Source organism: Mobula birostris, chromosome 3 (genome assembly GCF_030028105.1).
Source record: "Mobula birostris isolate sMobBir1 chromosome 3, sMobBir1.hap1, whole genome shotgun sequence".
In the NCBI taxonomy this organism is placed as follows: domain Eukaryota; kingdom Metazoa; phylum Chordata; class Chondrichthyes; order Myliobatiformes; family Myliobatidae; genus Mobula; species Mobula birostris.
The window spans coordinates 106,643,106-106,668,347 of NC_092372.1; the positions used below are offsets into that span (position 1 = coordinate 106,643,106).

General features: G+C 40.1%; 1 protein-coding gene across 5 annotated transcripts in view; it reads right to left on the reverse strand.

Annotated features, from left to right (window-relative positions):
* ndst3 (N-deacetylase/N-sulfotransferase (heparan glucosaminyl) 3) overlaps nucleotides 1-25,242 on the reverse strand; it is a 726,179-nt gene that overhangs the window by 231,970 nt on the left and 468,967 nt on the right. For all 5 annotated transcript variants that reach the window (XM_072253177.1, XM_072253181.1, XM_072253180.1 and 2 more), the window contains one exon: nucleotides 18,802-20,094. In XM_072253177.1, coding sequence (XP_072109278.1) covers nucleotides 18,802-19,782 — 981 coding nt within the window. In that variant the 5' untranslated portion in view covers nucleotides 19,783-20,094. The remainder of the gene's footprint in view (nucleotides 1-18,801; nucleotides 20,095-25,242) is intronic.

The window sequence follows — 25,242 nt, forward strand, 5'->3', positions numbered from 1 at the left end:
AGGAAAGGAAGATTGAGGGCTCCCTGGATAGGGCCAACAAATTGAACTTTTTTTCAACAGGTTCAGCATGGGACCCCTTGCAGTTTCCTCCCCCACTTGCCCAGACCACGCACCCTCCCTTCCCCAAATTCCTTTCCCTCCACACCTCCCTCCCTCTGGTGAGCACTTGTGCTCCAATCCCCACAACTTTACAACTTTGGAGTATCCTGCCTCCATAGGGATGAACCCCCCCCTGCCTGACTGTGACTGCAGGTCAGGCTGGGAGACCGCTGGAGAAACTACGTCAAGGCAAGGCTGCTGGATTTGATGGTATCAGCCCCAGGGTACTGAAAGCCTGTGAGAGCCAGCTGTCTCATATTTTGCAACACCTTTACAATCTGATCCGGAGTCAGGAAAAGATGCCCGTGCTATGGAAGACTTACGGCTTAGTCCCTGTACTCAAGAAGATGATTCCATCTGAACTTAGTGACGACAGAACAATTGCCCTCACATCTCATGTGATAAAGGTGCTGGAGAGGCTGGTCCTAACTTACCTTGGACAGCAGGTGAGATCTTCATTGGACCCTCTACAGTTTGCCTCCCAACCTCATGTGGGAGTGGATAATGTCATCATCTACCTGTCGCAGAGCACTTACTCCCACCTGGATGATGCTGGTAGCATTGTGAGAGTCACATTTTTTGATTTCTCTAGTGCCTTCCATCCAATCTAGCCACTTCTCCTGAGTGAGAAGCTACGAAGTATAGGTGTAGCCAAATCCACTGTCTCCTGGATTACTGACTACCTGACAGATAGACCCCAGTTTGTATGGGTGGGTAGTTCTCTGTCTGAGGTGGTGGTGAGTGGCACTGGAGCGTCACAGGGGCTGTTCTATTTCCATTTCTGTTCACACTGTACACCTCAGACTTTCTGTACAACTCTGAGTCTTGTCACTTGCAGAAGTTCTCTGATGACTCTGTGGTGGTTGGGTGTATCAGAGATAGACAGGAGTCAGAGTACAGAGGAGTGGTGGACAAGTGGTGCAGGAGGAATCACCTGTTCCTGAATGTGGTCAAAACCAGGGAGATGGTGATTAATTTTAGGAGGAAGAGGACTGTGATGAGTCCTGTACACATTCTGGGTGAAGAAGTTGCAGTGGTGAAGGAGTACAAATACTTGGGTGTTCACCTTGACAAAGATTTGACTGGAAAACCAACACCAAGGCTTTTTACAAGAAGGGGATGAGCAGACTCTATTTCCTAAGGCAGCTGAGATCCTTCAATGTGTGCAGCAGGATGTTGGAGCTCTTTATCAGTCTGTTGTAGCGAGTGCGGTCTTCTTTGCGGCTTTATGTTGGGGGAGCAGCATCAGTGCTGGTGATGCAAAAAGACTAAATAAACTCATCAAAATGGCTGGATCTGAGCTGGGCTACAACCTGGACTCCTCTGAGTTACTGGTGGAGAGGAACTCACTAAACAAACTGTTATCCAATATAGACAATCTGGCACATCCTCTTCAAGACCTACTAAATACGCAGAGCAGCACCCTTTCAAACAGACTCATCCAGCTCCGCGGTCACAAGGATCGTTACAGAAAATCTTTCCCATTAAAAGCAATAAGCATATACAGCAACTTATCTCTGTGCAACAGGAGAACGCACATCATAGAACAAATGTCTCTGTTTTATTATTTCACACATTATTATTGCACATTGGTAAATTATTATTGTGTAACTATCATTCTGTACTTCATTATTAGTTAAGTCTGCACACTGCTAAGTGTGTTTTTAAGTGTTGCTGCTGTAACAAAAGAACCCACTCGGGATCAACAAAGTACTTATTATTATTATTATTATAACAATAAATTCTGTATGTAGTGTTTAGCACAGCCATTAATATTTATATTCAAAATACCATATTTATATGAATAAAATTATATTATTTAAATTTATCAGTGAGATTTTTTAAAATAGTGTTTACTCTTTTTGGTGTCAGAAATCAGCAAAGAAACAAAAACATTCAAATAATGAGAGAAGCAGCAAAGATCTTCAAGAGTGGTGGAATAAAAGTTTTGGCATGATTCGAAAGGGTCATAAAGCATTACATTGTACATCTTATCTTCCAAAACAGTGGTGTGGAGAACTTCGTCTGTAAAGCAATTGTTCAAAAATGGCTTTGTGATAAGAACAAAATGAACATACTTTTTGAGAAATTAGATAGATTAGATTAGATTAGGAGGACATGCAGTCCTCTTTTATTGTCATTTAGTAAACCAAGACTTAAAAAAATGCAACAAAAAAAGCAGTCAAGTATCTTAGTTGCTACTAGTTTTGAGGTTTCAAAGATTATTGTTCAACATGAAAAAGCACTCAGTGATAGGGAATATGTGAAAAAATCATGCCCCTATCCTTTGTTCATGTTCTTCCAGAAAATGAATCTGGTAAATTTATCAGAACACACCAGAGGGAGTGCAATCTGCAAGCAGGTAGTAGCAGAATTGTCTGGTTGACAAATTAACCTCAAATAGTTTCTGTGACAACAGATGGTGCCACCAGCATGATTCCTAACAAGGCAAACATGAGGAGATCTGCAGATGCTGGAAATTCAAGCAACACACACAAAATGCTGGTGAACGCAGCAGGCCAGGCAGCATCTACAGGAAGAGGTACAGTCGACGTTTCAGGCCAAGACCCTTCGTCAGGACTAACAGAAAGAAGAGGTAGCAAGAGATTTGAAAGGGGGAGGGGGAGGGGGAGATCCAAAATGATAGGAGAAGACAGGAGGGGAAGGGATGGAGCCAAGAGCTGGAAAGTTGATTGGCAAAAGGGATACAAGGCTGGAGAAGAGAAAGCAGGATCTCCCAGTGGCCACACATTTTAATTCCACATCCCATTCCCATTCTGGTATGTCTATCCACGGCCTCCTCTACTGTCAAGATGAAGCTACACTTAGGTTGGAGGAACAACACCTTTTATTCTGTCTGGGTAGCCTCCAACCTGATGGCATGAACATTGACTTCTCTAACTTCCATTAATGCCCTACCTCCCCTTCATACCCTATCCTTCCTTCCTTCCTTCCTTCCTTCATTCAGTCATTTATTTATTTATTTATTTATAATTCTCTCCTTCCCCCCCCACCTTTTTTCTCTCTCTTTTTTCTCCCTCTGTCCCTTTCACTATAACTCCTTGCCCATCCTCTGGGCTCCCCCCCACCATTTCTTCTCCCTAGGCCTCTTGTCCCATGATCCTCTCCCTTCTCCAGCCTTGTACTGTATCCCTTTTGCCAATCAACTTTCCAACTCTTAGCTCCATCCCTCCCCCTCCTGTCTTCTCCTATCATTTCGGATCTCCCCCTCCCCCTCCCACTTTCAAATCTCTTACTATCTCTTCTTTCAGTTAATCCTGACGAAGGGTCTCAGCCCGAAACGTCAACTGTACCTCTTCCTATAGATGCTGCCTGGCCTGCTGCATTCACCAGCAACTTTTGTGTGTGTTGCTTGATTGCTAACAAGGCTAGTTTTGTCAATCTGTTTGCAATATACGTTGGGATATTCATTGCTTTTATTATATAATAACAAAAAGATCTTTTGTGCAAATACTGGCCTTAAGCAACTTGAAGAAGGGATGAAAATTGTAACAAAGGTAATTTAAAAGCCAATTTAAGAATTTACTGAATGAGGTAAATTTGATGTACACAGGAATAGTTATGTTTGTTGGCTTAGTAAGGTTCTGTCCTTAAACGATTTGGTGAGTTGGGATGAAATTTGTCTGCTTTTGATGAATAAAAATGTTTTTGTCAAGAATAAGATGACACTGTGTGGATTCATAGATCGAAGTTTTTATTGCACATTTCTCCTCACATTTAAATAACTTGAACAGCAAATACACACATAATGGTATGTTTGATCATATAAAAAGGCTTTTGAAATCAAACTGGAAGTATTTAAATACGATGCCAAAGGCGGTACCTTCGAATATTTCCCACAATACTTAAAAAAAAGCACGTAACAGGTATTGAAATTCCTGAAAAGGCAGACTACTGCCTTTAGTAGAAGAAAAAGCCTTCTACTTTAATTTTTGAGCATCTCTGGTTTAAATACTGAACAATTTGTCACAACCATGGATTCAGCAGTGCAGCAGATACCACAATTGCACTTGTGAATATGCACGTGGCAGCTAATTATTATATCATTTCGATGGTATTTAACTCTATTCTTTCCATGGCAGTGTTTGTTGAAACTTGAGCAAAGCACAGCAACGCTTTGCTGCCTGCTTGCATTCGACCTTGCCTGAGAAATTGGACTGTTGAGTCCATTGACTCCGATGACTAGCGGTATTCATTTTATATTTAATTATTCCTTTCAGCCGCAGTGTTGGCTTTGTTTTCCATTTGAGAGCTTTAGTTAATGGCCCTCTTTGGCCCAACGTTTTTTCGTTCTCTTTTACCTCTAACCGTTCATATTAAAGTCCACCAATGATCAACCTGTTTAAGTGTCTCACTCTGCACTTGGGCCCTATCTGAAGGTAGCAACACAATTTTCCTTATGATTCATCATCGCAGACACAGCCATCCCAACCATCAGGGAAAAGCCAGTCAAGAGCTTAGGCAAAGTTTTTGACAGCTCTTTAAGGGACACAACATCCATTCAGGCAACCTGCACCGAGTTGGATGGTTGGCTGAAATCTGTGGACAAGTTTGGCCTACCTGGGAAGTTTAAAGCCTGGGTGTATCAGCATGGCATTCTTCCCAGAATTCTGTGGCCCCTCCTCGTCTATGCAGTTCCGATCTCGACAGTCGAAACCTTAGAGAGGAGGGTTAGCGACCACCTCAGGAGATGGCTGGGGCTGCCAAAGAGCCTGAGCAGCATCGCACTCTATGGACACCACAACAAACTGCAACTGCCCTTCAAATCCTTGGAGGAAGAATTCAAGGTAACAAGAGCCAGCGAAGTGCTACAGTATAGGAACTCAAGTGACCCAAAGGTGGCTAGAGCAGAGATCCAAGTAAGTACTGGCAGGAAGTGGAGGGCAGAGGAAGCTGTTCAGGAGGCAGAGGCGAGGCTGCATCACAGGAGGCTGGTGGGAGTGGTCACACGAGGCCGAGCTGGGCTAGGATCCTTTCCAATTCCCTAAATGGACACCAGAAAGGCGCTGTCTAGTTCAGGAGGAGGTGAGAGCAGTAGTGGAGGAGATGAGAGCCTGCGAGGCGGTGGGAATGAAGCAACAGGGAGCTTGGACAAGATGGGAGAATGCAGTTGAGAGGAAAGTGACCTGGGCTGATCTTTGGAAAGCCGAACCACAAAGCATCCAATTTCTCATCCAGGCAGTGTACGATGTGCTTCCAAGCTCATCAAACCTGCACACATGGGGCAAGGCAGAGTCATCTGCGTACCCACTGTGCTCCTCAGCGGCTGCATAAGGGCACTTGGCGAGGGACGGTACAGATGGAGGCATGATCAAGTCCTGAAGACCATCGCTGAAGCCGTCAGCTCAGGAGTTGAGTGGGCGAAGCCCGACCCTCCAAGCACACCATTGCCTTTGTCAGAGCTGGGGAGCAGCCAATACCTGCCAAAAGAACATTTGCAGGCATCCTGACCTCTGCAAGGGACTGGCAGCTGTTGGTGGACCTCGAATGGCAGCTGAAGTTCCCCAACCATATCGCAGCCACCACCCTGCGACCAGACATTGTCCTAGTGTCTGAGTGGACTAAGCAAGTGGTGCTGCTGGAGCTGACAGTCCCATGGGAAGATAGCTTGGAAGAGGCCTTTGGAAGGAAGCTCTCCAAATACGCAGGACTGGTCAGCAACTGTCAGCAGGCTGGATGGAGAGCGAGGTGTCTCCCAGTGGAGGTTGGTTGTAGGGGATTCGTAGCCCATTCTTTAGTTAGAGCCTTCAGCATTTTGTGCATCGAGGGAGAGAGGAAGAGGAGAGCCATCCGCAGTACCACCGATGCGGCAGAGAGGGCCTCAAGATGGCTGTGGCTCAAAAGAGGAGCCATGGAGTCATAAGTAGCTAGCCATCTGGACACAAGCTGCGGTCTGATCAGCCCCAGCTGGGTCACCTGGAGGAGATTGTATGATGTTGAAAGACCTGAAATATCCGATGATTCCAGGAACATCACTGAAGATGTGTCCAGAAGTGTATGTACACAGGTCATTTGAGGAAACAGTGAAATTCAAAAAGTATGCAGACAGTGTAACATTAGACAAACTGAATTTATAAATGTTGCAGTCGATTGATTTGGATAACTTTGAAATGCAATTGACTGATTTACAAACCAGCTCAACTTGGAGACAAAAATTTGTCAACTTAAGAGCTGAACTAGAACATATAGAAAGAAATTCCTTCGTGATTAAATCCAGGCAACAAAGTTCTGAAACTCTGGAATTATATTCCTGAAACTATTAGCTCTCTCAAAATCTTGCACTGGTAATAGTATCAGTACTTTCAAAAAGATATTCATGTGAGTCATTTTCAGAGATGAACTTGGTCAAGTCTAATTATAGACTTACAGATGAAATTAGTGCGTAGCTCTCAAATTAACCAAATACAAGCCCAATATAAAATATTTGTCATTGTCAGTGCAGCAACAAAAGTCTCCCTGAGAATAAAGTGGTTTATTATCTTTTAAGAATATCCACCAAAGCTCATAATTTCACATTCACATTTTTGTTATGTGGTACAATAGCAATATTTAGTAATGATGTTATTTATCAATTGTCTTTTTAAAAGATTAATATTAATAACTATAAACAGGTTTTCTAAAACGCTTCATTTACTTCAATCTGCCTGTTATACACTTATTAATAATGAAGCAATTAATGTATGTAAATAAGCAACACGACTCATCCTTTTCCCTTTAAAAAGTCCATAATTATTGTTACTAATGCATTAATCAATGATACATTAATCAATAATAACAATATCAGAATATTAAAAAATAGCAAGTTCTGAGGGTGATGTTATGGTTATGGGTGACTTTAATTTTCAAATATTGAGTGAGAGAACCCAGTGACTAATGGATTACAGGAAAGCAAATTCATTGACTTATTGAATAATTGTTTTCCGACCCAGTACGTTAATGCACCAACAAGAGGGGAAGCCTGTCTAGATTTGATATTCTGTAACAGTCAAGATAGAATTTTGAGTACAAGTGATCATAACATTGTCAGTCTCCAAATTTTTTGGGAGAGTATTTCAGTTAAAATCTAAGCCATTAAACTGAATTTCAGAAAGGCAAAGTTTGTGCAGATGTGGCAAAGACCACAGAAGGTAAACTGGAAGGAACTGCTTGATGTTGAGTCAGTTCAGGAACATGGGGTTGATTTAAAGGGGTAATACACCCAGTGCAGGAAATGGTCATACCCAAGGCTGGGAAAAGCAATAAAAACAATAGATCAACTACATGGATGAATAAAAATATACCTAAAAATTATTGAAGAAAAGATAACTATTTCAGGTATACATAAAAAAATAGTAATGTATAGTAATAGTAAAGAAAAATAAGGTTGTTTTAAGTGACTTAGAGACCTTAGAAAGTGAGGTCCTGCTTCAGCTGAAAAGGCTGGAAGTTAATAAATCTCCAGGAATAGGCAATATATAACTAAGGGTACTGAAAGAGCTCTGTGTTTATATATACAAAACCCTAACATGTATTTTTCAAAAGAAATTGAAAACTGGTGAATTCCCTAAGGACTGGAAATGGGCTAATGTTGTCCCAGTTTATAAGAAGGATGACCACATTGACCCTGGTAACTATACACCAGGAAGCTTAATGTGTATCACAGGCAAGATAATGGAAGCAATAACAAAGAACGAGTTGAACAAGCAGCCGATAAGAAGAGGCATGTTAGCAGAAAGCCAGCATGGGTTCAGAAAGGGGAAATTATGTTTTACTAATATGCTGGAGTTCTATGAAGAAGCAATTAAAATTTATGATAACAAAAGAGCAGTTGATACCTTTTACCTGGATTTTCAGAAGCTTTTGACAGGGTACCCCACGAGAGGTTAATAATCAAATTACAGGAGGTAATTGCGAATATGTACAGAATTGGCTCAAAACCAGAAAACAAGTTATGGTGAGAGGATCATTTTCACACCTAGAAGATGTTAAAAGAGGGGTTCCGCAGTGATCAGTTTTGGGGCCACTGCTGTTTTTAATTTACATTAATGAGCAGCACATAACAAACACACTAGTAAAATTTGCCAATGACACAAAATTGTCATGGGTTGATAGCATTCAGGCAGCAGAATCAATACAGTTAGATCTAAACAAAGTTCAGATGTGGACAGATAAATAGCAGATGTATTACATAGAAGTAGAAATACTAGATATAAATATATACTGGGGGGCTTGAATTAGAAAGTGCACTGTATGAGGAAGATTTGGGTGTCCTGGTAGACTCATCACTTTCAACATCTAGACAATGCACAGAAGCGACTAGGAAGGCTAATAGAATGTTGGGCTATATAATACACTCAGTGGAGTTCAAGTCTAGAGACATTCTCCTTAAGCTGTATAATGTACTTGTGAGACCACACATTGAGTACTGTGTACAATTTTGGTCTCCATATTATGTGAGGGATCTGAAGACACTGGAGAAAGTCCAGAGAAGGATGACTGAACTCATTCCAGGTCGGCAGAGTGTGAGCTGTGAAGAAAGATTGAAATAATTAAATCTTTTTAGCCTAAGTAGACACAGAATGAGAGGAAACACGATATAAGTGTTCAAACTCATTAAATGTATAAGTCGATGACAGCTGCTACTTCAAAATTAATCCATCATCAAGGACATGGGGCCATAGGTGGAGACTGGTTAAAGAAGATGTCAGACTACCATCAGGAAGCATTTCTTTACACAGCGAGTTGTGGACACATGGAACAAACTAACTAGTTGTGTAGTTGAGAGAAGTACCTTAGAGACTTTCACATCTAAACTCGATAGTTATTCCAACACACTATGTGAATAGGAATTTGGCAAGCTTTGTTGGGCCAAATAGTCTGTTCTTGTCAAAACTTTCTAATGTTCTAATGATAATCTCTGCTCAAAAGATTTTTTTAGAAGATTATCACCATTTTGGGTAAATACTCTCAAAAAGGTTTGCCAACCCTAGTCCAGTCTATCTTCAGTTGTTTCATCAATAACCTTCCTTCAATCACGTTTAGAAGCAAGAATGTTTTCTGATGATTACCCAATGTTCATGCATTCACAACTCCTCAGCAAATGGGGTGCTCTATGCCTGCACACATCAATACTCGACAACATCCAAACATGGGCAGAGAAGTGCAAAGTAACATTAGAGCCACAAAAACACCAAGGAAGTGACCCTGCAGGTGCTCCTTCAAGGTGTATATTTTCCTGACTGAGAAATGCACCATCATTCTTTCATTATTGCTGATGGTAAGTCCTGGAAAAAAAAGTGGAAGAAGCAGCCTATTCCAGCACAGGAAAAGCCCTTCTCACTACTGAGCACATCTTTAAAGAGTGCTGCCACAGGAAAGCAGCATCTATCATCAAGGACCCCCACCATCCAGACCATGTCCTCTTCTCACTGCTGCCATTGAGAAGGAAACACAGGAGCCTCAGGTCCCACACTATGAAGTTCAGGAATAGTTCTTTAACCATCAGACTCCTGAACCAGCATGGATAACTTCACTCGCCTCAACAGTGAAAAGATTCCACAACCCATGGACTCATTTTCAAGGACTCAACAACTCATGCTCTCAATATTGTTTACTGACTTGCTTATTGATTATTAATATTGTTTGTTTCATTTGTATTTGCACAGTTTGTCTTCTTTTGCACATTGGTTAATGTCACTCATTGTGTGTAGTTTTTCATTGATTCTATTGTATTTCATTGCTTGCAGTGAAAGCCTGCAAGAAAAGGGTAGCATATGGTGATATATGTACTTACCTTAATAATACATTTTCTTTGAACTTTAGGATTCCCTTCCCAACTGCACTGCTGATGTACAGTTGTGACAGGGCTTGAATACTCTCACTTCTTATCAACTAAGATCAAGTGACATAGGTGACAACAGGACTTATCTTTCAGAAGAGCTAAATGCCTCTATGCTCATTTTGACCATCAAAACATGAAAAATTAACACAAATTCCTACAGACCCTGATAATCCTGTGATTTCATTTTCCGAGGCTGACAAATGAACTATCTTCAGGAGGATGAAACCACACAAAGCATCCGGCCCAGATGGGGTACCTGATCAAGTACTAAAGATCTGTACTGATCAACTGGCTGGAGTGTTCACTGAGATCTTTAACTTCTTGCTTCAGCAGCCTGAGGTATCCGCCTGCTTCAAGCAGGTTTCAATTACACCAGTGCCTAAGAAGAATGTGGTAACCTGTCTCAATAACTATTGTCCAGTCATATTTACAACTATAGTGATGAAGTGTTTTGAGAGGTTGGTGATGAAACACATCAACTTCTACCTAAGAAGCAACTTGGATCTGCTCCAATTTGCTTGTTGGACCAGGAGGTCAAGTTCACAGGGTCTTCATGGAACATTTGGACAGTAAAGATGCAGATTGTATATCAGGATGCTCCTTATCAACTACAGCTCTGCAGCCAATACTTCCATCTCCTTAAACTAATCAATAAGCTTGAAGAGTTTGGCCTCAAAACCTCCTTGTGCAATTGGATCTTTAATTTCCTCACTTGCAGACCCCAGTCAGTTCAGATTGGCAACAACATCTCCTCCACAATCTCTAGCAGTGCAGGTGCACCACAAGGCTACGTGCTTAGCCCTTTGCTCTAGTCGCTTTCCATTTATGACTGTGTGGTTAAGCACAGCTCCAATGCCATATTTACATTTGCTGATGACACTACTGCCATAGGCAGAATCAAAGGTGGCGATAAATGAGCGACATTAAAAATCTGGTTGAGTTGTGCTACAACAACAACCTCTTACTTATTGTCAGCAAGACCAAGAAGCTGAATATTGACTTCAGGAGGAGGAAACCAGAGGTCCATGAGCTAGTCTTAGTCTTCATCAGAGGATCAAAGATGAAGAGGCTCAACAACATTAAATTCCTTAGTGTTATTATTTTGGAGGACTTGTTCTGGGCCCAGCACGTTAAGTGCAACTTGGAGAAAGCATGGCAGCACCTCTACTTCTTTAGGAAACTGCAAGATTCACCAGAACATCTAAAACTTTGACAAATTTCTATACATGTGTAGTGGAGACTGGCTACATGACAGCCTGGTATGGAAACACCAATGTTTTTCAATGGAAAATCCCACAAAAAGTAGGATCCATCATCAAGGACCCCTGCCATGCAGGACATGCTCTCTTCACACTGCTGCCATCAAGAGGAAGGTACAGGAGCCTCAGGATTCACTCCATCAGGTTCAGGAACAATAATAACACCTCAACCATCAGGATCTTGAATGAATGGGGATTACTTCACCAAACTTTATTTGTCCCATCATTGAAGTGTTCCCACAACCTATGGACTCACTTTTAAGGACTCCTTATCTCATATTTTCAGTACTTATTGTTAACTTATTAATTATTACTATGTTTTTCTTTTTGTATTTGCACAGTTTCTTGTCTCTTGCATACTGGTTGAACACCCAAGTTGGTGCAGTCTGACATTAATCCCATTATGGTTATTATTCTATTATAGATTTATTGTGTATGCCCATAAGAAAATGAATCTCATGGTTATACATGGTGATATATATGTGTTTGGATACTAAATTTACTTTGAACAACTCAGAATGTTGTCTGGGACTTAAAACAACAAGCGGATGCTTGAGATAATCAAATTACTGCAATATCAATCACAGTGTGAGATTGGAGCAGAAACTTGGCTTTGAATCTGTCGTGTTGGCAGCTTCTCGTTCTTGCTTACCTGCTTTGCTTAGACCATGAGACCATAAGACATATCAGCAGAAGTAAACCATTTGGCCTATCTTGTCCGCTCTGCCATTCCATCATAGCTGATTTATTATCCCTCTCAATTACATTCTCCTGCATTCTCCCCATAACCTTCGATGCCCTGACTAATCAAGAACATAGTGTCTCCGCTTTAAATATACTCAATGACTTGGTCTCCATGGCTATCTGTGCCAATGAATTCCATAGATTCACTACACTCTGGCGAGAGAAATTGCTCCACATCACTGTTCTAATTTGGACATCCCCCTATTCTGAGGCTGTGCCCTCTGGTCCTAGACTCCCCTACTATAAGAAACATCCTTTCCATATCCACTCTACCTCAGCCTTTCAACATTTGATAGGTTTCAATGTTATTACCCCTCATTCTTCTAAACGTCAGCAAGTACAGGCCCAGAGCCATCAAACATTCCTCAGGCACTAACCCTTTCTTTCCCGGAATCATTCTCCAAATCCATCTTTGGACCCTCTCCAAAGCTCAAACATCTAGATAAGAGGCCCAAAGCTGCTCACAATAGTCCGGTGTGGTCTGACCAGTGCTTTATAAAACCTCAGCATTACATCCTTTCACTTATATTCTAGTCTTCTGCAAATGAATATTAACACTTGACTTAAAGTCCAATGCAGATACAATTACACCACTGGCCAGCTATTTAGAAAATAGTCTACACCTATATTCCTTCTACTAAACTGCATGCCCATACATATCCCAACACTATATTCCAGCTGCCACTTCTCTGCCCATTCTCCCAAACTGTCTAAGTCCTCCTGCAGACTCTCTGCTTCCCCAGTACTACCTGCCCCTCCACCTATCTTTATACTGTCTGATGAATTGACCACAAAGCCAGCAATTCCGCATTCCAAATTATTGACATATAACGTGAAAAGAAATGGTCTTAATACAGATCCCTGCAGAACACCACTAGGTAACACATCTAATCAGAAAAGGTTTCCTTTATTCTCCCTCTTTGCCTCCTGCCAGTCAGCCAATCATCTGTACATGTTAGTATTTTTTTTGTAATACCATGGGCTCTTATCCTGTGAAGCAGCCTCATGTGAGGCACCTTGTCAAAGGCCTTCTGAAAATCCAAGTAAACAACATCCACTGACTCATCTGTCTATCCTGCCTGTTATTTCCTCATAGAATTCCAACAGATTTGTCTGGCAAGACTTTCCCTTAAGGAAACGATGCTGACTATGGCCTATTTTGTCATGTGCCTCCAAGTACACTGAGACCTCATCCTTGACTGGAACACTGTCCCAACCATTGAGCTCAGGCTAACCGGCCTAAAATTTCCTTTCTTTTACCTTTCTACTACCTTTCTACCTTTTTAAATAGTGGAGAAACATTGCAGTTTTCCTGTCCTCTGGAACCATTCCAGAATCTGGTGATTCTTGAAAAATCATTACTAATGCCTCCACAATTGCTTTAGCTACCTCTTTTAGAAGCCTCTACCGTAGACCGGGTGACTTAATTACTTTCAGATCTTTCAACTTCTCCTTAGTAATAGTAACTAAGCTCACTTCTGCCCCTGTGACTCTCAGGTTTCAGGCACACTGCTCGTGTCTTCCACAGTGAAGACTGATGCAAAATACTTACTAAGTTTGCCCACCATTTCTTTGACCCCATTACCACCCCTCCAATCATTATTTTCCAGCAGTCCAATATCTATTCTTGCCTTCTTTTACTCTTTATATATGTGAGTCTTTTGGTATTCCTTTAGCTATTATTTGCTAGCTTACCTTCACATTTCATCTTTTCTCTTCTTATGGCTAAGTTGCCTTTTGTTGATTTTTAAAAGCTCCCCAAATCTCTAACTTACCACTAATTGTTACTACATAATATGCCATCTCCTTTGCTTTGTGCTGACTTTGACTTCCTTGTCAGCCACATTTGCTTCATCCTACCTTTAGAATACTTCTTCATCTTTGGGATGTATCTATCTCGTGCTTTCTGAATTGCCACCAGAAACTCCAGGTACTGCTGTTCTACCATTACCCCGGCTAGAGACCCCTTCCAATCAACCTTGACCTCCTCCACTCTCATGTCTCCGTAATTTCCTTTACTCCACTGTAATACTAATATATCTGACTTCAGCTTCTACCACTAAAACTGCAGGGCGAATTCTATCATATTATGATCACAGCCTTCTAAGGCTTCCTTTATCTTAAGCCCCCTAGCTAAATCTGGTTCATTACACAACACCCTGTTCAGAATAGCTGATACCCTAGTGGTCTCAAGCACAAGATGCTTTAAAATGCTTGGGTTTTCAGCATCTGCAGATCTTCCCTTCTTGTACAGGTCAAACCTTCCTGAGAAGCGATCCCTATGAAGTAGAAATCTGAACCCCTTCCTCCTGCACCAATTATTCAGTCACGTACTCATGTGCCAAATCAGCCTATTCTAACCCTGATTGTGCATGGCACAGGTGGCAATCCAGAGATTACTACCTAGGGGTCCTGCTTTTCAGCTTTCTACCTAACTCCCTGTATTCTCCCTTCAGAACTTCCTCTCTTTTCCTAACTACGTTGTTTCAATCTTGTCCTACTAGTATGAACTATGACTTCCGACTGCTCATCCTCTCTTACTTAGAGTGCTGTGGACCTGATCCAAGACATGAGACATACCATGACCCTGGCACCTGGGAGACAAAGCACCATCCGGGTGTCTTTGTCATGTCCACAGAATCTCCCTTCTGCTCCTCTAACCAGCAAATCCCTTATCCCTATTGCTTGACCCACTAAGCACAGTGGGAGCAGGAAAACTACAAACTTTCAACAGTTAAAGCATAAGTTTTTGTTCAACAAAACTAAGGGAACTCTATTACAATATGCTGAGATCTCTGAGGCATCAACTCCCAAGTCACTTAAGAGGAGATATTTGAACCAAATGTACAATAAAAAACAAACTGCATTTTTGCGATAAACAGGAACCTTCTATGTGACATCAGATGTGACACAGTTGAGCAAGTACAGTAATTGCCCATGTTCTTGAGACTCAGACTGCTGGAGCATGTAAAAATATCAAGTTAACCAAATTTCCAGACTATCCTGAGAAGCCAACAAGGTTATAAAATCAATGAATAAGAATTCATTATTATTTGGCTGAAGCCATACTTCTAACAAATAAAAATGAGACACAACTGTCTGAAACAAAAGACAGGGCAACTTCACACAGCCATAAGATTTCATGGGGATATGACACATTGGAGTTCTGGTACTTCAGATTCTGAATGAAGCCATAAATCATCAACCAAGACAGATCCAGGGACCATTTTCCAGCTCAGCAGTGGTGAGCATCATCACAAGATTGATATGTTATCCTATGAACCTAGTCACCTAGTAAATTACAGCCCACAGCCATAGATGGACATAATAAAACACTGTGTAATATTTTGTTATCTATGTACATGCACTATGTGACTGGTTGGAGAGATGAGGAGCATAGGGGTGAATAGAGTTTTCACCGGGATGAATAGAATTTTAGCTTAGATAGTGAAAGTGCTATGAACTTTAACATTTGTATCTTGCATTACTAAGAGTAAATAACAGAATTTAATTTAATGGAGTAATTGTCTTATTATGTGGTTGGGTTGAGTTGTTCTCTGATCTTGTCAATCCATTTGCAAATGATTTGGTCCCATACAAGGAGACAGTATCAGTACGCTGTTCACTTGTGGTGTGCTTGACCTTTATGTACTTATCAATCAGCTGATTTGTCAGCAACACAGTACCTGGCAATAGTTCATCCTACAGGGAGTGTGAAGCCTGGGTTGAAATGCAAATCCTTCCTGGAAGGATGTAAGACAGTGGCTGAGCTGAAACTTGCTGGTGTTGCACAAGAAGAAATGGAATTGGAACGAGTTTATAACTATCACACGTGCTGAGGTACAGTGAAAGCTTGTCTTGCATACTGTTCATACAGATCAAGTCATTGCACACTGTGCATTTTGGTAGCACAGGGTGAAACAATAACTGATAAAGAATGAAGTGCAACAGCTACAGAGAACATGCAGTGTCAGTGGACAAGGGGAGAAAACATAACGAGGAAGATTGAGAGTCGAGAGTGCATCTTTTACCAATGAACCATTCAGTAGTCAGTGGGACAGATGCTGCCCTTGAGCCTGGTGCTGTGTATTTACGCTTTTGTATTTTCTGCCCTTTGGAGAGAGAAGAAGAGAGAATGTTTGAGGTGGGAAGGGTCTGTAATTATGCCGGCTGCTTTACTGAGGTAGTAAGAAGTATAGACAGAGTTCATGGAGAGGAGGCTGGCTTCATAATGAGCTGAGCTGTGTCCACAACTCTGTGTAGTTTCCTCTGGACAGTGTAGACCAGTTGCCATACCAACCCATAATGTATCTGGATAGGATTCTTTTGATGGGGCTTTCATAAAAATTGATGGGAGTCAAAGGGGTCATACTAAATTTCTTTCATCCCCTGTGGAAGCTTTCTTGACCATGACATCTGCACGGTTGGACCATGACAAGCTCTTGATTTTATCTACTCCTAGGTACTTGAAGCACCAACTCAAAAGCCAAAAGTTGTGGAGAAATAGTTTGGCAGGAAATGGGAACATAATATCTTTAGACAGGGGAAAGGATTTCACGAAAGGCAGGTAATATAATAATAGCTGTAGATTCCAAGTCATAAAGAGAATCTTTAGGGCCTTGATTGAGAGAGGTGGATTTGCAGTACTGACTATTTGCTTGAGAGACAATCTATTTCACTGCAGTTCAGGAGTGCAGCATGTAAGGATGACAGTGAAATGTAAGAGCAATACAGTGCTCTTGTATGGGAAATACAGGAAAGTGTCCTTGACGAAAATACTTTCTGAATCTGAGGCCAGTGAAAGACAATTACCACGTGATTTAGCAATTTCAGAATAACTTCACAAACTTTAAAGACAACCATTTCAAAGATGCTGCAATCTGCTTGAACAGCATCACAAGAATTTTTAGGGAGAAGCTGCGACACTACTAGGGTCACAAACAAGTGGGACACAACAAACTCGACTCAAGGGGCAACAACAAGGAACTACTGTTTGGATAAGTTGCTGCAGTCAGGGAAGTCAAGACTATTACTTCTGGGAAAATGCTCAATGCCTGTAAGGTTTTTCCTGTTCATACAATTGCTGAATGGGCTCATAAAGGTGCAGTTAACTGGGATGCTTTGCCAGATGAGTGCACTGTAATGTACAGGCGGTTGCAAAGTGCTTAAGATCTTCTGAAGAATGACATGTTTCTGTAAAATGTTTAATTTCGGCCAAATGCAGTACATCAGGAGATGGACAGAAAGACTGATGCCTTTCATATCAGACTCGAGAAAGTTGGATATGGACAAGAAAGTAAGAGGAAATAGCTTTCAGACATCATGAGTGGCTGCAGTTAAGCGGGTGTCAGAGTGTCTGCAATGAGTTAGAGCAGAAGCAGGAGTCAGGTAAAGCACTGGCATAAAGATGGATAGCATTAAGAAGTACTCAAGTAGAGATGATTATGACTGAGTTAAAGACATTCCGTAATGGACCAAAATGTCAATCACAAGTTGCAAGGGGGAGTTCATGAAATAAACAGACCTAGAGAATGAGTACATTTACAATTGGCTGAATTTATAATTGCATATTGTTAACTAATTGCATATTCTCAGGTATGGAAATATTTAACAGTCTGTATGAATTGATTTTCCTTTTACAGGAGAAGTGATGCTGTCTGCCTTTAGGAATTTTGTCCGCCATATATTATGTCTTTGCACCAGACACTACTGTTTAATGGACAGTTATTGCTTCCAATACGGGAAGCCCTGTTTATAGCCCTACTTCTGCTAACTTGCAGCACAGAGACTCTTACATACAAAACAGGAATTATGCTGGATGCACAGGTGCAACTTGAGATCCTAACGGCCCATTTGAACATGTAGAGTACGAGAGACAACTTACAAGTTGTGCTTATGCTATTTGAATACACTGCAGGTAAATCTTTAATCATATGGCACCAAAAATAGTGCTATGTGATTGAATTTCTAAGCAATCAGGATCCACATGGTTATGGTTGTATTTTAACAAAGACAAACATGTGTGGATAAAACTGCTAGAACTATTTTATTTACAGATTCACAGAATGGCTTCAGCCCGACCACTTTTTACTTGGGACTCTTCAGCCTGCCAAGAGCATGTGTATGACCTGTTCACCAATATCCCTTCCAGTTCTCAGTGAACTGTCCACAATGCACACTGGGAACTGAAGTTCTTTATTATATACACACACCTAGCATCTTCTTCACTCTTCTGAACTACTGAACAGATTACTTTACAGAAAACATGGTTCAACACAGTAAGTTTTCACCTTCATTGCAGTTGACATTGAAACCCAAGCAACAATTGTCAGGCTTTCCAGCAAGTGGGCAGCCAGTTACCTGAATACAGTCTTTGTGAAAATCCATTACTAGCTCCACATTCCTACAAGTGAGAACTCCACTGCATGAAGACCCGAAGGATAATTAAAAGTAGCATCATTTGTACCAAACCATTAGCCAGTATCAAGCCACATGTTCTGTTTTCAACAAGATGTCAAGGTCTCTCTCAGTCACATTAAGCAAAGGCAAAGAACCACCGGAAAACAAAATCAATTTCTTTTCTTTTTTGCGTCTTAAGCAGTAAGCCATTGACCCTTCAGTAGTAGTTAATGGTTGTTTTTGCCAAGAGTAACAAAGTTCACCAATAGGATGAATATTTGAGTAAGTAAAAGGTAACCAGCCTACTCTGAAGTTTCTTTTCGGTTTCTGAAAGGATTCTATTGCATTGACACTTCAGAATCATTTTGTACACTATACACTGAGTGAGATCATATAACAAGTAATATTTGAAAGAAAATGAAGGTCAGACCATTACATACATTGAAGTGCTTTCCTTACCTTCACATCATTGACATTCATTCTTGTTCCTTCTTTTCCCACAAATATGTCATCAATATCCACAAGAATGTACCTTTCCAGGGAGAGCGACAACTTCTTCCCTGTAAGGAAAGCAATTGCATCCACGAAAATAAGTTTGTGCAGCCAAAAGTTGAGGTTGTTTCCAAACAAGATTCGCTGAATACCATCTAGCAGCCCCAGGTCCTGAACAACTGTGGCTTGAAGAACATCGTCAGTGATCTGGTGAGGAGTGTTTTCAGTCAATCTTGGTTTGGCAAGTAACACAGGCTGGTAAGTGGAGTGATTGAATTGGAACACAGTCCAGTCCTCTCCTGGAAGTGGGCCTCTCTCAATTTCTTTAGCTTTGGTGATGCGCAGCAAAGGAGATTGTGGGTTGATACAGCAATCCTTCAAAGCAAGGTTGGTGTGCAGGTTCAGTGGGAAACCTTTCAACTGTGAGGTCAGAAAACTATTTTCATTGGCTTTGTGAAAACCTATAATGCCAACATTATACTCCATGCAGTATTTATCAAGCAGCTCTCTATTCCATGAGTCCATATTCACATATTTTAAAATATTTTCATATATAACAAGTGCATATCTTCCCCTGTCCTTATTTGTTAGGGCTGGCAGGTCCCCTTTGCCAGGGGCAATTTCTGTGTGGTGCTTAAAATGGCTTGACTCCAAAATTGCCACAATCTCCTGTCCAAGCTGTGAATATTGTGTCTCAACAAATACCAGAACCATGGGGTCTGTTCTGGATGTGTCAATCGGTTTTGCAGTCTTCATTTCAAATGATCTGTACAGCAAAAGTTTTGGATCTCTGCAATCTTGTTCTGAGGTTGGTTTAGAAAGCTCCAGCTCCTGCTTGTAACCAGTATAAAGGTAATAAGCTGATATAATAACACTCACCATGCAGAAGGCTGCCAGTAAGAATACCATCCTCCGCAAATGCCGAGGAAACTTCATGAAAAAATTCATGATTTGATCCGGGCACCTTTTCCTGCCTCTCTTCCCTTTGATGAGTTGTCAATGAACTGAATACAAACAATGTCTGCCAGTATGTCACCGCAGCTCATGTAACCATTGCAGAAACAATTACTCTTTATCTTCTGCGAAGCTGACAGGTTGAAGCAATTGGAGCAACTCTGCTGGGTTTCTGCAGGTGATCACTCAGTGGAAACTTGGTCAATTTCCCCTGAAGCTGAACTTCGGGCCATTTTCAAATGACGCGGCGATAAACCTGGAGAGATCCACTACCACTGCCACACATCCCCATCAAAGAGATCTAATCTGTAGAAAAAAAAATACAAGAGAGCCCAACATAGTTATACGGACAAGCTGTTTTACTAAAGGTCCAGTATTTCATGTGGTCTTGTACAACCAATTATAAGCCATTAAAAGCATTTTAAACAAACGCATTCTTCCCTCAATATGCTGAATGGATTATTTTAAATGACAATCTGGCTTTGCAAATGGTGTTTGACCATCTGTTTTCCTACAATTGTTTGATTCTTCTTTAGAAAAAAAAATGAAACAGAACATCATCTTTTTTCATTATTTTTCATATCTTGGGATTAAAATTACTTGTAAATATAAAGATTTATTTAAGATTAACTTTTTACCCTTAATTGACCATATTATTCAACTTTCATCTAAATGGTTTCCTTTATATTTAACTTTGATTGGTCATATTAATGCAGTTAAGATGTTTTTTTTGCCAAAATTTTTATATATATTTCAGGCATTACCAATTTTTGTTCCAAAATCTTTTTTTGATAAAGTTGACTCTAAAATTTCTTCATTTATTTGGCAAAATAAAAACCCGAGACTGGGTAAAATACATTTACAGAAAGCTAAGAGAGATGGAGGCTTAGCATTACCTAACTTTAGATTTTATTATTGGGCAATTAATATTCGACATATGAAATTTTGGTTACTTGACCAGGATATACTATCCATTCCTAAATGGGTAGCATTGGAATTGCAATCTGTTCAGGGCTATACACTTGGCTCTATTTTAGGTTCCTCTCTTCCTTTTGATTTGAAACGCCTTAAACAGGTGTCTAACCCGATAGTTAAATATACCTTACGTATTTGGTTTCAATTCAGGAAATTTTTTGATCTTAACCAATTTGGGTTAGCGATTCCTATTTTAGGTAACATATTTTTTCCTCCCTCTTTTACGGATCGTGCTTTTCAAATTTGGAAGACTAAGGGTATTTCACGGTTTTTGGATTTATTTTTAGATGGTTCCCTTATGTCTTTTGAACAATTATCTAATAAATATAATTTATCAAGAATACATTTTTTTAGATATCTACAAGTTAGAAATTTCCTAAGTACTATACTTTCTTCCTTTCCAATGCTTCCTCCTACATACATTTTAGATACTATAATTAACCTTAATCCATGTCAGAAAGGTGCATCGGCTATTATTTATAATATTATTATGAAACTTAGGAAAGCTCCATTTGATAAGATTAGGTCGGATTGGGAACAAGAATTGGGATTTATTATTTCCGTGGATGACTGGGGGCAGATTTTACAATTAGTCAATACTTCCTCTATCTGTGCTAAACATTCCCTAATTCAATTTAAAGTTGTTCATAGAGCACATATGTCCAAAGATAAATTAGCTCGCTTTTATTCTCATATTAATTCTTTTTGTGATAGATGTCCGGGGCAGATAGCCTCTTTAACTCATATGTTTTGGTCTTGTCCTACTCTGGAAACTTTTTGGACAGATATTTTTAATATTATTTCCAAGGTATTGAATATAGATATCTCTCCTCACCCTATTACTGCTATCTTTGGACTACCTAAAATTTCCAGTAATCTTTCTCCTTCAGCCCGTAGAATGATTGCATTTCTTACTTTAATGGCGAAAAGATGTATCTTACAACATTGGAAAGAGCTTAATACTCCAACTACCTTTTTTTGGTTTTCTCAGATGATATTATGCTTGAATTTGGAGAAAATTAGAAGCAATCTTTATGACTCCTCATTTAAATTTGAACAGACCTGGAGATCTTTTATTCAATATTTTCATTTAATGTAATATATACCCTTCTTGTTTTTTTTTACTGTTTTTAATGGAGGTCGGGATTGAGGACGTGATTTTAAGTTTTTTAACTCTGTTTGGTTCCAAGTTAGCCCATTGCTTTGCTTTGCTTTTAGTTAGTTGCACGGTGGGTTTTTTTTGGGGTGTTTTTTTCCTTTTCTCTATTGATATATATATAAAAATTAGTATACTATTATGTTACCTTGGTACGTTATGTTTAAATTACATTGTTTGTATTTTTTTTGTATTAATATCTCCTGTAATTTTATTATATTCCAACAGTGTATTAGTGCCTATATGGCTTACCTTTTTGTATACTTATTCAATAAAAAGATTTAAAAAGAAAAGAATTAAAAAAAAACAAAAAAAAACAGAACATCATCTTTCACCTTCATGATCAAACTGAATATTTCCAACTCCTCCACTTCCATTAAAATATAAAAAAGACATGCATTGATTTTTAGCTTTTTCTCAAAAATTTCAACATTTGGAATCAGAATCAGGTTTATTATAAACTTGGTTTATAATATGATGTGTGATGTGTTAAACTGCAGCAGCATTATAGTACAACATCATGAAATAACTATAAATTGCAATAGATAAAGAGTACAAAGAAAGGATTGATAAGTTAGTGTTCATGGGTTAATCAACCATTCAGAAATCTGATGACAGAGGAGTAGAAACTGTTCCTAAATCATTGAGTGTGGATCTTTTGGCTCTTGTACATCCTCCTTGATGGCAGTACCAAGAAGATGGCATTGGTCAGACCGCATTTGGAGTATTGTGAGTAGCTCTGAGCCCCACCTCTAAGAATGGATGTGCTGGCATTGGATAAATTCCAGAGGATTTTCACAAGAATAATGCCAGGAGTGAAAGGGTTAATTCGTGGGGAGTATTTGATGGGTTTGGGTTTGGGTCTGTACTCAATGGAGTTTATAAGAATAAGGGGATCTCATTGAAACCTATTGGATATTGAAAGACCAAGACAGAGCAGACATTGGAGAGGATTTTTCACACTGTGGAAAAGTCTAGGACCCAAGGACCAGAGGGCACCACCTGAGAATAGAAGGGTGTCCCTCCAGAAAAGAGGTAAGGAGGAATTTCTTTAGCCAGAGAATCTATGAATTTTCTGGAATAGAATCTATGGAATTCATTGCCACAGACAGCTGTAGGCATATTTAAAGTGGAGGTTGATAGGTTCTTGATTAGTAAGGGTGTCAAATGTTACAGGGAGAAGGCAGGAGACTGAGGTTGAGAGGGAAAATAAATCAGTCAGGATCAAATGGTGGGGCAAACCTAATGGGTCACAAATGGCCTAAGTCTACTCTTATATCTTATGGACTTTCCTCCCCAATCCACCCACATCCCTTCAACACTCCACCACTCATCCACACACTGAGCGCGATTTACAATGGCCAGTAAACAGGCACATGTCTTTGTGCTTTCTGATTCATCAGTATTCTGTTCTGTAGAGGATGTGATGATGATTACAGGGATAAGGGGTCGCGGCTCTTGAAGGATCCGTTGCTTTGACTTTGGTTTTCAGTTCATATATTTTAAGCTTGAAGTTAAATGAAACTGAAGAACTATCCAACTCCTCTTGTACCCATGGATGTTTAAGGTCTTGCAAAGCTAACATAAATCATAAATCTCATGGACAGGGCTGACACAGTTTCTAATAATGAGGTACAATCAACAAGCTGTAGATTTTAGGCGATCTCAGTGGAGAATACACATAGTATGTTTGACAATATATTTCTTTGTTTTGATGTGTGAAGTGACAAACATTTAATTTTTTCAGGAAGTGCTAGAGGTATTGAATTGCCAAGAGCAACCAGACTAAATATGATTTCAATCATACACCTGATAGAAGAGTAATAAGTTTATCAGGCAAGCATGAGATTGTAGAAAATCCACATTTCAGCTTTCTACAAAGCATCTGACTCATGTAGCATTTTAATAAGACTATCAGACACCGAGGAACAAATCTGTCTGCATCATCTCCAAATTCCCATTACTGCTTTTAGCTCCCATTGTTCCTGTAGCCTGAAGAAAGGCACAGTTTTAATCTATATTTGTTCAACATGGTAGTTCCAAATTGCTAGAAACAGCATTCCCTTTATAATTGAAAATCTAACATTCAGCTGAATTGGACAACCTAGCAAAATATTTCTCCTCATAATAATTTAACAGCTAACAGCTGCTTCAGTTATTAGGCTTCACAGTCAGTAGTTATCCATACTCATGCAAGTTAAAGTGAAACAGATGTAACATTCAGGAAGGGCAGGTCAGATACAACAACACATCAGATACCATTAGTTCATCCTCACTTAGAAGTCATTGGGCAAAATTTCCTTTGTGGGCTTTTTGTAATGGAATTATGCAAAATTCATAAAGTTTGGGATTATTATATAAAATTACACATAACCAGAGATTCTCCAAGTAAGGGCTCTGAGTAAAGGGTACTACTTGACAGGAATACACTGAAAAATTACAGGCTGCGTACTTTTCTGACTGTGTTCCCTATCATTCCTTCTCTTATAATATCTGATCAAAAGGTCAACATGATAGGGCATAGCTTCTATCAGTGTCAGTATATAACTGCAGTTGGTGTTCAGTAAGTTGGATAACAGTGATCTCTGTTAGAGTTAGAGTATGTACTTTATGTTACCTGCTTAAGAATAAGGTCCAGGAACAGCTGTTAAAGATTGCTATATTCATTTATCTAGGACAGTGGTGAATATTGGTAGTTCGGGTTGAGGTGTTTGATTTTGCAGTGTTCACCGAGCTTGACATTTCATCAGCAGTCGAGGCGTCATCCTCAGTGCGCAGTTGTTGGTGCTTCTCTCTGGGAGTGGTTGTGTTTATATAGGTCCCCGTTCACTTACCTTAGTCCTGACAGTCAATTGATCTTTGAATTCTATTGACTCCTGTTTCTTTGGCTCTTAGGGGTTTGTAATGGCATCTATTTTGATATGTTTATTCATAGTTATCTGAAGAGAACCACGTTTCTAAAAAATTTCACGCCTGCTTTGTGTTTACCTGTGCCAGAACCTCCGCTGTGTCCTAGTTAAAGTGGTGTCCTTGGTCTTCTTATATCGAGATCAGCGACAGTGGATCATGTCTCTGTACCATCCATTTGTGTTCCTGTAAATCAGTTCAGAGTTTATGTCCTGTCTGGCCCTTTGCCAGATATTCTTGATGAAGGGCCAGGTTGCTTCTTCAATGCATGTTGAGTAGGGTCTGCGAAACTTCTCTCCTTAGGAAGCACTTCCTGATGAAATTCCATGGGTAACTGTTGCTCTGGAACACTTTGAAGAAGGGCTTCTCTTCCCCAGCCTGAAGTTTGGCGGTGTTGCACTGTGCTTGTGCTCTCT